We start from the raw sequence: 13,365 nt of genomic DNA, 5'->3' as shown, positions 1-13,365 counted from the left end.
TCAGGTATGGGAGTGGTTACATCTCAGGAGGAGGGGAACATTTCCTTACTACCATATACGGTCTTTTTTGTGCCCTTTAGGAAATGAGGAAGTCACCTTAGGCATACGTGACATAGCTGTTGGTCACGTAGGCTAGCTTTTGTTTGAGAAAGTACTTAGCGATGAGCACTGATACATTGTATAGAATATTGCAACAGCCGTTTTTCACACTTACGACCATTGCAGCATCCCCATGTTCATGTGATAAAAATTAAGGTAACTGGCATGTATTTATGATGGTTGCAATATTCCAGAGGGTCATACAATTATCATTTTCAATCTTCCCAGCTGGTTTTTGACAAGCAAAGTCAATGGGGATAGCCAGATTTGCTTAATGACTCTGTAATTCACTTAACAATTGCAGTAATTTGCTTAATGACTCTGGCAAAAAAAGGTTGTAAAACTGGGCACAAATTAGGAAATTTTGGTCCCAACTGTGGTCATAAATCAAGAGCTATCTATACTAGCAATCTGAAATTGCTGATAAGATATTCAATGCAGGTTAACAAACCAAAGTGTGTGTGTGTATCTGTGTGTGTGTGTGTGTGTGTGTGTGTGTGTGTCTGTGTGTGTATGTGCGTGTGTGTTTGTAATCTGTTTTAAACAGTTCCAGTGACAGAATGCCAAGTAAGACCATCACCAAGTCAAGCTTAGCTCCTAGTTACTGCATGCATAGAGATACCCTGGCAGTATTATCGAAATAGTTGCCACTATCTTCTTTTAAAATACTTTTCTGATAACAGCATAATTAGCTATGTGCAGCCAAGAGCTTATTTCACATACAACAGCTATTTGGACTGCATGACAAACCTGAGAAAATACTACAATGAGGAAGACTTATTTGGAAGGAAGCGCCAATGAATTCAGGATTTCACTGCAGGTTTCATTTCTATTACCAGAAGAATGATCGACTGTCCAGATCCATCTCTGCAATGATTTCACTTCATTTCTATTGAAAGCAACAGGTGCTAGTCCAGTTGGCATGTTGAGTTAATTAATCATCTGTTGGACATTTAGCACTTTTGAGTCTGTATGAGCATGTGCTGTTATTTATTATCTTCACTCAGCAACGCAATCTTATTTCTCAAAAGAACTCACATAAATGCCTCCAGAAATCGTGGGCGCTCCATCACTGGAGGTTTTTAAGAAGAGGCTAGACAATCACTTGGTCTGAGATGATATAGGTTCTCCTGCTTGAGCAGGGGGCTGGACTAGAAGACCTCCAAGGTCCCTTCCAGCTCTATTCTATTCCAAATTCTATTCTAAATATTCTCAATTTATTGTATCATCCTTTGTGTAAGGTATTGTATACCTTTGTGTAAATAGCAATATTATGTTCATATAGTTATTAGTGGATAATTGCCATGAAATGTTATAAACTGAATCAATACTCCTTTTTCTGTTTCTGACTCTTGTCCTCAGCCATAATCTTTCACCTTCCCCAGTATTTTTCTGCTCTGAAGTATTCTGTATACCAATTGTTTCAATGAAGCTGAAAGCCCTGTTAGATCATGAGAAAGAAAACAGTTGGCAAGTTTATGGACTATAATAAAGACACATTTGGTCCTGTTTTAATAGCAATCTTAAAACAAATCTGAACAGTATAAAAATAAAAATAGCACAAGCCCTATCAAGCAGACTCATTCCTGCACTGGCACGTGTCTACATCTAACCTCTATTGCCTTCCTTCATTTACCCTAATTTCCATTGCTGACAAAGAATTAGCAGTAGGAAAATTCATCACCAAGAGCAGTGTGTAGCGATAGGAAGGATGGAAAAGTTGCCATTAAAAAGGATTTAGTCCTTTTTAAATGTTTTGTACTGCCTAAATAATATTTACAGGTAAGTTATGATTAGTAGAAATCTGAATAGTGCAAAATTGTGACTTATAGTCCAAATTATAAATAGTTACAAGCTCACATGTGTACCTGTTACCTCACATATTCTGCTGTAGTTCTGAGGTTTCCATGAGTGGGTGCTTTCTTTTCTCCATTTTTCCCAAAGGACAATTAGCATCTAAAACACCAATGGCAACTGCATGATAGTCTTAATCATATTGTGCTAGTCTTATATTACCTGAATTTTGGCTTGCATTGAATTTGAGCTTGTAAGTATTTATTAAAGTGACAAGGCAGAAAGTGAGTGAGCAAGTGGTGTCTGGAAGCATTTGGAAGCGACAGGGCACTCAGTGAAAGAGCGAGCACATGCCGTTTGGAAGCAATGGGACAGGAAGTGACTGAGCAAGCAGCGTTGGCGCCCTGGGTATGCAGCGGAGATGGCGAGAGACTGGCCCCTGCCACTCTGGCCCCGGCCCCGCCCAGCCCAGCAGCCCCCAAGTTGCATGCACAGGAGGCAGTGAGCGCACGGGGGCTGACAGCATCCGGCAGCAGGGACTGCGTAGCCCGCTGTGAATACCGGCCCGGCCTCCAGTAGCAGTGCTGTGGCGGCACTGGCAGCACACGGAGTTGGGGGAGCACGCGAAGTGGACCGCCGGAACACCTATTCCATCCCATCTCTTTTTTTGGTTGGAGAGGTGGTCGCCACTGGTTATTTCCTCAGCCCTCTCGAGAGTCTTGCCTTTGGCCCGCAGGTGGAGCGCATTCCCCTCATGCACCTTGGTACCTACCACGGCCGCCAGCTGCTTGTACAGGTCAATTGGACCTCCACCCAGAGCTGCAGGCCCGCCCACCACGAAGGAGTGAAGTGATCGGCTAGGAAGTCCTGTGTAGAGATGGTAGAGCCAGCAGGCAAAAGGCCACCCCGACCAGCGAAAGCCGGATCCTCATCGGCATCATAGCAGAGATGGGGGGAGGCATGCAATCCTAGCTGGGCCTGGGGGGCCATGGTGCCGATGGGGATCCAGCTTTCTCCGCTCAGGGTGCCCTTTGGCTTGCTGGGCGTGGGCATGCTCTACCACCTCTACTTGAGCTTGCTAGCTGGCCAGGCACTCTGGGCGGCGGCCTAATGGACATGTGTGAGCTGCTGGCGGCGGCAGCCTGAGGCAGGGCCAAGGTGCGTCAAGTGCATGAGGGGAACAGGCCTCATGTACGGGCCAAGGACAAGATCTGCGAGGGGGCTGAGATGACCAGCAATGACTTGTTCTTCAACTGCAAGCAAAAACAGATGGGATGGAGTAGGCGCAGCCAGCAGTCTGCATCACGTGCCTCCCCCCTTCCCGTTCTCCGCTTGCTGCTGGAGGGTTGGCCTGGTATTGGCAGCGGGCTGGTATTGCCAGAGTGCGGCGGCTGTGGCTGCTGACAGACACCATCGGCCCCCATGCGCTCGCTGGCCTCTGTGTGAAGGGGCTTATACAGCTAAGGATGTAGAGAGTAAAGAGGATAATAAAACAAGAAGATATGCATGAAGATATGCATTGTACTCTCAAGCCGTGCACATCAATCAATGGACAGGTTACATAGTTATTTGATATATACATTGCAAAGGACTTCAGTTCTTCCAAAATACACACCCATTACAATAAAATTTTAAGATATTCCAAGAAAAAGAAATATAATGTGTGTCTAGTAATCATAGCCTGAAAAAAGAGATGTGGTTGTGAAGCGAGACATCATGTAACTGCCTCGTTTAGTGACAGCAATCCCATAGTCCCAGTTTCCATTGCTAACCAATAATTGTGTGTCAGCTGCATGGTTCTGGAGCTGCTAACTATATCCTAGGAAGTTATAGCCATCCCAATGCAGTCCCAGCCACAGTAGCCCTCCCATCCTACACCCCAAGACCTCTGCTGTCCTGCACTCCGCCACCATAGCTAACCTTTGGTGTCTTCTTGCTCCCGCCACTGACAAAGTAGGCTTTGCCTGGTTGCTAGGCCAGGTTGGGGCTGGGCTTTACACTGAAACAAAAAAAAAAAAAGCCAAGAGCAGCTAGAAAACCAATGCAAAATAATAAGCAACTTTGTGCTGCAGCTTAGGGGCTGCTTTTGGCTATTTTTTTATCCTATAGCTGAAGCCCATCCCCAGCCAGGCATGGGAACATGGCACAGAAGACCTTTTTGGCCAACTGCAGCTCTGGGACTGCTGCTGACTTTTTTAATTCCCACAGTGCAAGTCCAACCCACCTTGGCTGTGAGTTCTAGTCCTGTCTTACACATGATGAAATGATAGAAGGTGTTGAAGCCACAGGAACCTTGGGAGGAAGTGATCATGCAATATTGGAATTCAACATTATGGAAGCACAAGCAATAGAACACAGTCAAACTAGAGTCTTGGACTTTAAGAGAGCTAATTTCAATAAACGTAGAGAGGACTTGGGAAGGATTCCATGGATGAGAATCCGCAAGGGGAAAACAAGAAGCTTGGGAAAGTTTTTAAAAAATAAACCAGTCTAGCACAATACCAACAAAGAAGAAAAATAATAGCTCTCAAAAGAAACCAGCATGGCTGCATAAAGAACTCTCTGACAAATTGAAAGATAAAAAGGATAAGTATAGAAAGTGGAAAGAGGGGCATATAACTAAGAATATCAGCAAATAGCCCGAGCCTGCAAAGATGAAGTGAGGAAAGCTAAGGCTCAAAATGAAGTAAGGCTTGCAACCAAAGTCAAAAAAGCCAACACAGTGCTAGGCTGCATTAACAGAGGGACAGAATCAAGATCACGTGAAGTATTAATACCACTTTACAATGTCTTGGTAAGGCCACACTTGGAATACTGCACCCAGTTTTGGTCACCACGATGTAAAAAAGATGTTGAGACTCTAGAAAGAGTAACAAAGATGATTAGGGTACTGGGAGGCTAAAACATATAAGGAACGGTTGCTGGAATTGGGTATGTCTAGTTTAACGAAGAGAAGGACGAGGGGTGCCATGATAGCAGTGTTCCAATATCTCAGGGGCTGTCACAAAGAAGAGGGAGTCAAGCTATTTTCCAAAGCGCCTGAAAGTAGGACAAGAAGCAATGGATGGAAACTAATCAAGGAGAGAAGCAACCTAGAACTAAGGAGAAAGTTCCTGACAGAACAATTAACCAGTGGAACAACCTGCCTCCAGAAGTGGTGAATGCTCAACACTGGAAGTTTTTAAGAAGAACTGAACAGCCATTTGTCCGAAATGGTATAGGGTTTCCTGCCTGAGCAGAGGGTTGGACTAGATGACCTCCAAGGTCCCTTCCAACATCATCATCATCATCATCATCATCATCATCATAATTATTAAAGCCAGCTGGGTGACTTTGGGCCGATCACTCTCTCTTAGTCCAACCTATCTCACAGGATTATTGTTCTGGAGAAAATAAAAAGGGGTATCATATTTTTCATTGCCCTGAGTAATTTATAAAAATAATAAACGTGAGATGTAAATAAATGAAACAAAATTTATCAATCCAAATAAAGTGCATATAAAGCATCTATATTTTGTCCTCACCGAAATCAGCACACCAAGTCTGGGGATTAATCTATAAACCGACAAAATGTCATTAGCCTTCCTCAATCTTTGAGCAAAACAAACAGTTTGAATAGCTTAATTCTTTCGAAAAAGATATACTGCTTTTCATTAATTTGGGTAAAGCACATAATCTCCCCTTAGCCTACTAATAAGACTGGGGAGAGGCACAATTTTTATAATTCAAAAGGAAAATTCTGTTGTGAAATTACTATGAGAAAAAAATCTCCAAGAGCATATGTACTGTTTTTCAACAGTAATATAAACTTATACATTCTTTCTTAAAAATTAACTTTACTAAACAATATTGATTTATTTGTAATTAAAATATATAATTGCATTGTTAGTTACTCTGGGAACAGTGATTATCAAGTTTATAATATATTTTAATCAACAAAGATGAACAGTATTTTTTAATCCATTGGAAACATATCTTCTAAATATTTTATATACCTTACTTTTTAAAACCCTACAATACACACTAAAATATTTAGAACATTTCAACAATAAAGTAAAGGCTATGACATCAGCTATTATAATGGATATAATTATTCACTTATATTATTCAGAGATGTACAAGTGCTTTCTTTGTTCTACAAACAAGATTATTATTCACTATCATCATGTTTTACAAGATGTTCATGCCCCATGCCGCATGTGCATAATATTAAGCTCTAACAATTAAATACAATTTATTCATTTCTAAGATTTCCTGACTTCTACAGAATGTTAAAGACAGGATAACAGAGATAACTGGTATTGAGAATGTCTTCCTTAAGCAGCTGGATGTTTTGGAATGAACACAGAAAGGGAGACACGCCCATATAATGAATGAAGATTACTTCAGAAATAAAGGAATCAATCTTGCAACAGAAAACTTGGATTTGACTACATCTCTATGTTTCTTCATCAAGAAACACAAATTAAGCAAATGACTAATTTTGAGAAAGACTGTAGTAGTATACCAAAGGAAAAAGCAAATTAGAATAGAATAGAGCTGGAAGGGACCTTGGAGGTCTTCTAGTCCAGCCTCCTGCAAACCTAAACTATCTCAGATAAGTGACTGTCTAGCACAGCGCTTTTCAACCTTTTCACCCATTGTACCACATTTAGGATATGGCAATATCCGAGTACCACCAGTCGCCTAGCAAGGTGTCAAAAACCTGATGACCCCCCCCCCCAAAAAAAGGAAAAAAGTGATAAAGTACTGGTAGTCCTCAACTTACAACAGTTTGCTTAGTGATTGTTCGAAGTTACAATGGCACTGAAAAAAGTGCCGAGCAAGACACCTGCCTGCCCACCCGGCGGCGCTCTTCCTCCTGTTGGAGGTTTTCATTGTTGTGAGCATTTCTGTTGAGATTGGCAGCGGGGGTGGAGTGGGGGGTATTTGGTTTTTATTCCCCTCCGTCTGCTGGGTGGTTGCAGCAGGTTTTGGTCACTTCACATGACCCTGGGACACTGTGACCGTCATAAGTATGAATCAGTTGCCAAGCATCTGAATGTAAATCACAAGACCCTGGAGATGCTGCAATATTCCAGCTGATCGGCGCTTCTTTTGGGCTCAACAGAAGCGGCAGGATCAGCGCTGAGCTCCAGCTGGAGCCTGGTGCTGATTCTGGTGCTTCCGCTGAGCCCTGACAGACCTGCAGCTCCAGCCATCTCTCGCTCAGGTTTGTGCGGTGCTGCAACCGGTTCAGCTCATTCCCCTCCCCAGCTACCATTTTTCTAGGATGGTCGTGTACCACCTGCCAGGTGCCAATGTACCACAGGTGGTACCCGTACCACTGGTTGAAAAGCCTTGGTCCAGCCTCTTTTTTAAAATCTCCAGTAATGGAGCGCCCACGATTTCTGGAGGCAAGCTGTTCCACTGGTTAATTGTCCTCACTGTCAGGAAGTTTCTCCTTAATTCCAGGTTGCTTCTCTCTTTGATCAGTTTCCAACCATTGTTTCTTGTCCTGCCTTCTGTGCTTTGGTGAATAACATAACCCCCTCTTCTTTGTGGCAGTCCCTCAAATACTGGAATACTGCTATCATGTCTTCCCTATTTCTTCTTTTCTTTAGACTAACCAAACCCAAGTCCTGCAGCCGTTCTTCATATGTTTTAGTCTCCAGGCCTTTGATCATCTTAGTTGTTCTTTTCTGAATTTTTTACAACTCTCAACATCTTTTTTGTGATATGGTGACCAAAATTGGCTGCAGTATTCCAGGTGTGGTCTTACTAGGGTTTTATAAAGCAGTACTAATACCTCGCGTGATCTTGATTCCATGCCTCTGTTTATGCAACCCAGGATTGTATTAGCTTTTTTGGCTGCTGTTGCACTGTTAAGTGATCGTCCACTAGGACTCCAAGACCTCTCTCACAGTTACTGTTTTTAAGCCAAGTTTGCCCAATCTGTACTTGTACCTTTGATTTTTCCTACCTAAATGTAAAACTTTGCTTTTCTCTGCATTGAAATGGATAGGACCCATTGTTCAAGTTTGTCAAGATCTTTTTGGATCCTGAGTTGGTCTTCTGGGGTGTTGGCTACTTCTACCAGTTTGGTGTCATCTGCAAATCTGATGAGTTCCCCTTCAATTCCCTCATCTAAGTCACTGATGAAGATATTGAAGAGTACTGGACCTAAGATGGAACCTTGTGGTATCCCACTGCTTACTTCTTTCCATGTGGATGTAGTGCCGTTGACTCGTTGAGTATGGTTTGCCAACAGCTACAGCTCCATCTGGTGGTGATGTTGTCTATTCCACCTTTTTCTAGCTTACCAAGGAGTAGGTTGTGGTCTACTTTATTGCATATATGTGAGAAAGTGTAGAAAAATAAACTGAATTCTAGAAATTAACTAGCATAGAAACAGGCTCCCTTTTAGTGCAGTCTCTGGTACCAAATTCATCCACATGAACATTTATTGCAAAGAATAAAATAAATGAACACAGAGCTGCACAAAGCACTGTGGTGGTTATTTTATTTTACTTTATTATTTTGCTTTGAAAAATTGTGTGGAGAAATGTTAAATTATGGGTGTGAGTTGCTTCTGGAATAATTGTGCAATTTGCTTGACAAATGTGTTCAAGATTATCAGTGCCAGATAATTGGAAGAATATCATTAGTGGTCCTCTGGGTGAAGATAGTATAAGTGAATATAAAGCCAGTTAAAATAGAAAATTGATGAAAAATAAACAGAGATTAGGTAAAGTTACAGAATATGAATTATTTGTTAATAATAACTTACCATTTTAAATAGCAATAAGATTCACAAATGTTTAATTTGCAGGTTGGATAAATATACTTTCTGTTTTTGTGCCTTCAAGCCAGTTTTAACTCATAGTGAAAAGTCTCTGCAGCTTTCTTGGCAAGATTTTCTGAAAGTGATTTGCCTCTGCCTCCTTCCTAAGACAATAGAAAGTGACTGCTCAAGGCCACCCAGCTGGCTTTATGCAAGTAGAACTAGAACTCATGGTCTCTCTATCTCTAGATTTTACATCAAACCAATTTTCTGAAAAATATAGTGTATTGGTTATATGCTTTCAATGTTTTGTTTTGAATATTTTCAAGTATGGCAAAGCATATTATGAAGATTTTAATGTAACACAGATTAAAAGTAACAACTCCTGTGATTAACTTCACAGACATTTCTTAAGAAGAACCGAAGAAGCTTCTTGGATGAGAAGCGAAACATCTTCAAGGAAAAAGAAAGAAAGTCCAGTTGCCTTTTGAAAAAGCACCTTTGGGACAGCCATGACTTGGATGACTGAGAATTTCCAGAGACTCCATATTATATTCTTAGCAACAATACGAAAGACATTTTCCACTGCATTTTTCCAGGATTTTTTTGCATCTTCTCCAATTAGGCTACAGGCTTGCAATTTCCCAGTGGCCTCCTTTCTAAGTAATCAGATCTACAGGTGGTGCTCAATTTATGATTGATTAGAGATTGGTTATTATTCAAAGTTATCAAAACCCTGGAAAAGATTCTTTATGGCCAGAATTTTCAGCCATTATAGAATTGTAAGTTTGTTGTTTGGCAAGCTTTTCACACTTAAGACTGGTTGCCAAGGGTTGCATGATCATGTGATTGCCATTTGCAATTTCCTCTGTTGGCTTTCCCAGAAAGTCAATTGGGAAGCTGGGAAGGAAATTTGCAAGCTGTTGCCACCTGCTGAGAGGACTCTCATGTTTGGGAGCTGACTGAAAGAGCTGCCAGTTAAGAGCTGAATTCTTTTCATGGATTGGAAAAAAATGGAACTCAGATTCCCGTATCCCACTGAAGGAGTTCCCTTCCATGCATGGAAGAGCTGAACTACTTCAATAAAAATGGAGAAACAAACCTCAAATCATGATAATTTGAACTCTTTTTTCCACACCTTGCGGTAGAAGTTCCCTTCTGTGTGGGGAACTAACAGCGGGGCAGAAATGGAGCTCAAATCCTGAAGATTGGAGTTCTGTTTCTCCATCCTACTAAAAGAGGTCCCTTCCATAGTGGAGGAGAGATGAACTTTGGCAGGATGGAAAAATAGAACTCAGAGCCTGATGATTTGAGGTCTGTTTCCACATCCTATGGAAGGAGTTGCCTTCTGAATGGAGGAGAGATTAACAGAACTTAATAGAAGAACAGAATTGGAGACCTTATAGCCCAACCCCCTGCTCAAGCAGGAAACCCTATACCAGGCATGTGAAACTGCCGGCCCGGGGCAGGATAAGTCACGCCGAAACTGCGCCCATCCCATTGCTGGCAATGGGGAAAAAGTCGCGATACGTCGCATGACGTCACGAGTTTGACATGCCTGCCCTATACCACTTCAGATAAATTGCTACCCAATATCTTCTTAAAAACCTCCAGTGATAGAGCACCCACTACTTCTGAAGGTAAGTTGTTCCACTGATTAATTGCTTTTATTGTCAGGGAATTTCTCCTTAGTTCTTCTTGATTAGTTTTCATCCATTGCTTCTTGCCCTGCCTTCAAGTGCTTTGGAGAATAGGTTGACTCTCTCTTCTTTGTTGCAGCCCTTTAGGTATTGGGACATGCTATTATGTCACCCCATAATCCTTCTTTTCATTAGACTATACATATCCAGCTGAAAGGATCACGTACCTCGGTTCTAATCTACATGAAAGCTGGGACATGACCACTGAAGTAAAGACAAGGATAGAGAAAGCCCAAACAGCATTCTTCAAAATGAAAATCAGGCTTGTCAGATGCTATATTTTTTCTATCCTGCTCTATGGAGTATACAGAGTTGGTCTCTGACAGAAGGCCACCTGAAGAGACTAGAAACTTTTGAAATGTGGATTTACAGGCAGCTGTTACGTATAAGCTGGGTTGACAAGATCAGAAATGAGGAGGTGATAAACCGCCTTGGAAAGCCAAGGGAAATCATCAAAACAATTAAAAATTAGAATATTTCGGACATGTGATGCGACACTCAGATAAATACGGCATACTCCATTTAATCCTCCAGGGAAAGATTGAAGGCAAACGAGGTCCAGGCAGAAGAACATCATTGCTTCAAAATCTAAGGGACTGGTTTGGACAAAAGTCAGCAGCACTTTTTCGTGCGGTTGCTGATAAAAACAAGATCGCCAACATGATCGCCAACGTCCGATAACGGATATGGCACAAGAAGAAGAAGACATATCCAATTCCTGCAATCATTCTTTGTATGTTGACATCCGGCTGAGGGTGCAAAAACAAAGCTCAGATCCTGATGATTTGAGCTCTGTGCTTGCCCCCACTGAAGGCTTCCCTTCAGTTGGCAGCTCTTTCAGCCAGGCCTTAGAAACAAGAGGGAGCCAAAATCCAAGCAGGACTTTTAACTCCTGGGTGCTGAAGCAGCGCAGTAAAGAATGTGGAGTGCCTTAAGCAGGAGAAGAAAGTCCTGGGAGGCTCAGAGCAGGCCACATACAAATTTCTCTTAGGACTGAGAATCCTGTTTGGCTTTCAGAAGCAAGGATTTTTAGTTCTTGATTGGAGCCTACTAGGTCTCCCCATCTCCAAGCATCCTATGCTCCTTATCTAGGACTCTATTCACTTAATGACCCCCGTAATCAACTACCTATAGTTCTAACTTCTTTCTCCCTAGATCTCCCAAATCTAGTTAAAAACTTAGTTATTTGTTTATAAAATTAAACTAAACTTTCCATTTATCCCTGCTTAAATTTCAGATATATATATTTATGGATTGAATAAAAAGATTCAAATTAAAATTACTTCAGAAATTAAAGAACTCATCATCTGAATTCAGCAATGCAGAGTGTTTTAAACCTAACACACAAAGATGTTGAAAAGAACATTGTTGTAGTTATTTACAGGTATCTCATAATTAAACTCTTGTCAAGCATTATGCACATTGAAAATGTTATACATTTTCCACATTTTTTTAAAAAAATTACAACTATATGATGCACAGGAATGTGCCTTTTATAACATAAACTGCAGTGCAGGCAAAATGATTTTAATTTTACTCTTAAATTAACAATGCAATCCATGTAGTGGTCAAATTACTTGCAATTATGAGCTCACTGGCCTATTTAGGTATCCCAAAAGTACAGTATGCTATAAGGCATACTGAGAAGCCATTTATATATTCAATCCCCTTACTGCAGCTAAATAATTAGACATTATAAACCTCTACTATGAACAGAGCTTACATTCCAACTAATAGAGGTTGCAGCGGTGTATAGAGGTTTAATTATCAATTTTACAGTGACCTTATTCATCTTGTCTGCTGTACAGTGCGTTTACATTATAAACCTGATTTAGGGCAGTAGTTTTGTCTTGGTTTTTAAGGCACCTATTTATAGAGCAAGATAGAATAACTTGCGATCTCTCCAGCCCTATGCGATCCCTTGCTCTTCTTGCGCTTCTAAAATAGAAATACCAGTTGGGACCTGTGGCATTTCCAATGGTATGTACAACCTCTTGCCAACAGCAACAGCTGTTCCCGATACGTATCACAAGCAGAGAAAAGGCTCTTGCTCTGGATCCTACAATGTGCACAGATCCAAATGCTATGACACTTCCATGACACTCCTTCTCCCACACCACACACACACAGACAGACACACAAAGAATCGTGCACAAAGGAAATCGCAACATGGAAAAGTCGCCAGGGAACGCCTCGCTCCCTCAGCCATCCGAGATTGAGCCTTAACAACTCCGTCGCCGCTCATGACAGCGGAAAGGGGGCGGACGGGCAAGCTATATATTTTTACTAACGGAAAAGGGGCGGGACACAGGCAAGCTATATGTTCCTTACCCCATGAACCACAAGCTGCCCGCCACCCCCTACTTCTCCCCCCATCTACCTACCCACCCACCACCTGCGGCCGTATCCAGGCCTGCCACCTGGTAGCCTTCCCACCCCGCACTCACTTCTCATCTTACCTTGGCTTTGCCGGCCTCCAGCTTCTTCTGCCTCTCCTGCTCGTCCATGGCTCCTGCGCGGGAGACAAGACAGTTACGGTGCATCCAACTAAACCCAGAAGGGGAACTTGCCCTAAGCCTCCGAAAGGTCTCTCTCGCTCGGCGTCAGCAACTCGCGCCCTGCCCGTCTACGGAGTCTGAAGGCGCCGCGGTTCACCCACCGGCGCCGCCATCTTCAGCTCCACGTAAACATGCGGCCGGGGAAAGTGACGTCCGCGCCGCCGCTCTAAGAACCACCTCGAGGCTTTGTGGAGAAGCCCCGCAAGGCGGCAACCCGGGAAGGGATGGTTCTTTCGGCGGGCGAGCTCGTTTCATCATTTTACTACCTCGCCATTCTGTTTTTGTTTTTTTGTTTTTACTTTGGTGGCTGGAGACAGAGAGCTCCAGCCACCTACTTTCTCAACAACAACCCTGTGGGTAGTTTGGGCTGAGAGGGATTGGCCCAAGGTCGCTTTGGCTAGTGAATGTAAACTTGGATTGCCAGTTCTTAGATCAATACCTGTGATTAAAT

General features: G+C 42.4%; 1 protein-coding gene across 1 annotated transcript in view; it reads right to left on the bottom strand.

Annotated features, from left to right (window-relative positions):
* AKAP9 (A-kinase anchoring protein 9) overlaps positions 1-13,041 on the bottom strand; it is a 108,026-nt gene extending 94,985 nt beyond the window's left edge. The window contains exon 1 of the mRNA XM_029284015.1: positions 12,816-13,041. Within this exon, the coding sequence (XP_029139848.1) occupies positions 12,816-12,899 (84 nt within the window). The 5' untranslated portion in view covers positions 12,900-13,041. The remainder of the gene's footprint in view (positions 1-12,815) is intronic.
* Between the last annotated feature and the right edge of the window lie 324 nt (positions 13,042-13,365).

This window comes from Protobothrops mucrosquamatus, unplaced genomic scaffold (assembly GCF_001527695.2).
Source record: "Protobothrops mucrosquamatus isolate PMUCROS unplaced genomic scaffold, P.Mucros_1.0 scaffold332, whole genome shotgun sequence".
NCBI classification, from domain to species: Eukaryota; Metazoa; Chordata; class Lepidosauria; order Squamata; family Viperidae; genus Protobothrops; species Protobothrops mucrosquamatus.
The sequence above is the reverse complement of the archived record's forward strand: the minus strand, read 5'-3'. Positions and strand labels throughout refer to the sequence as shown.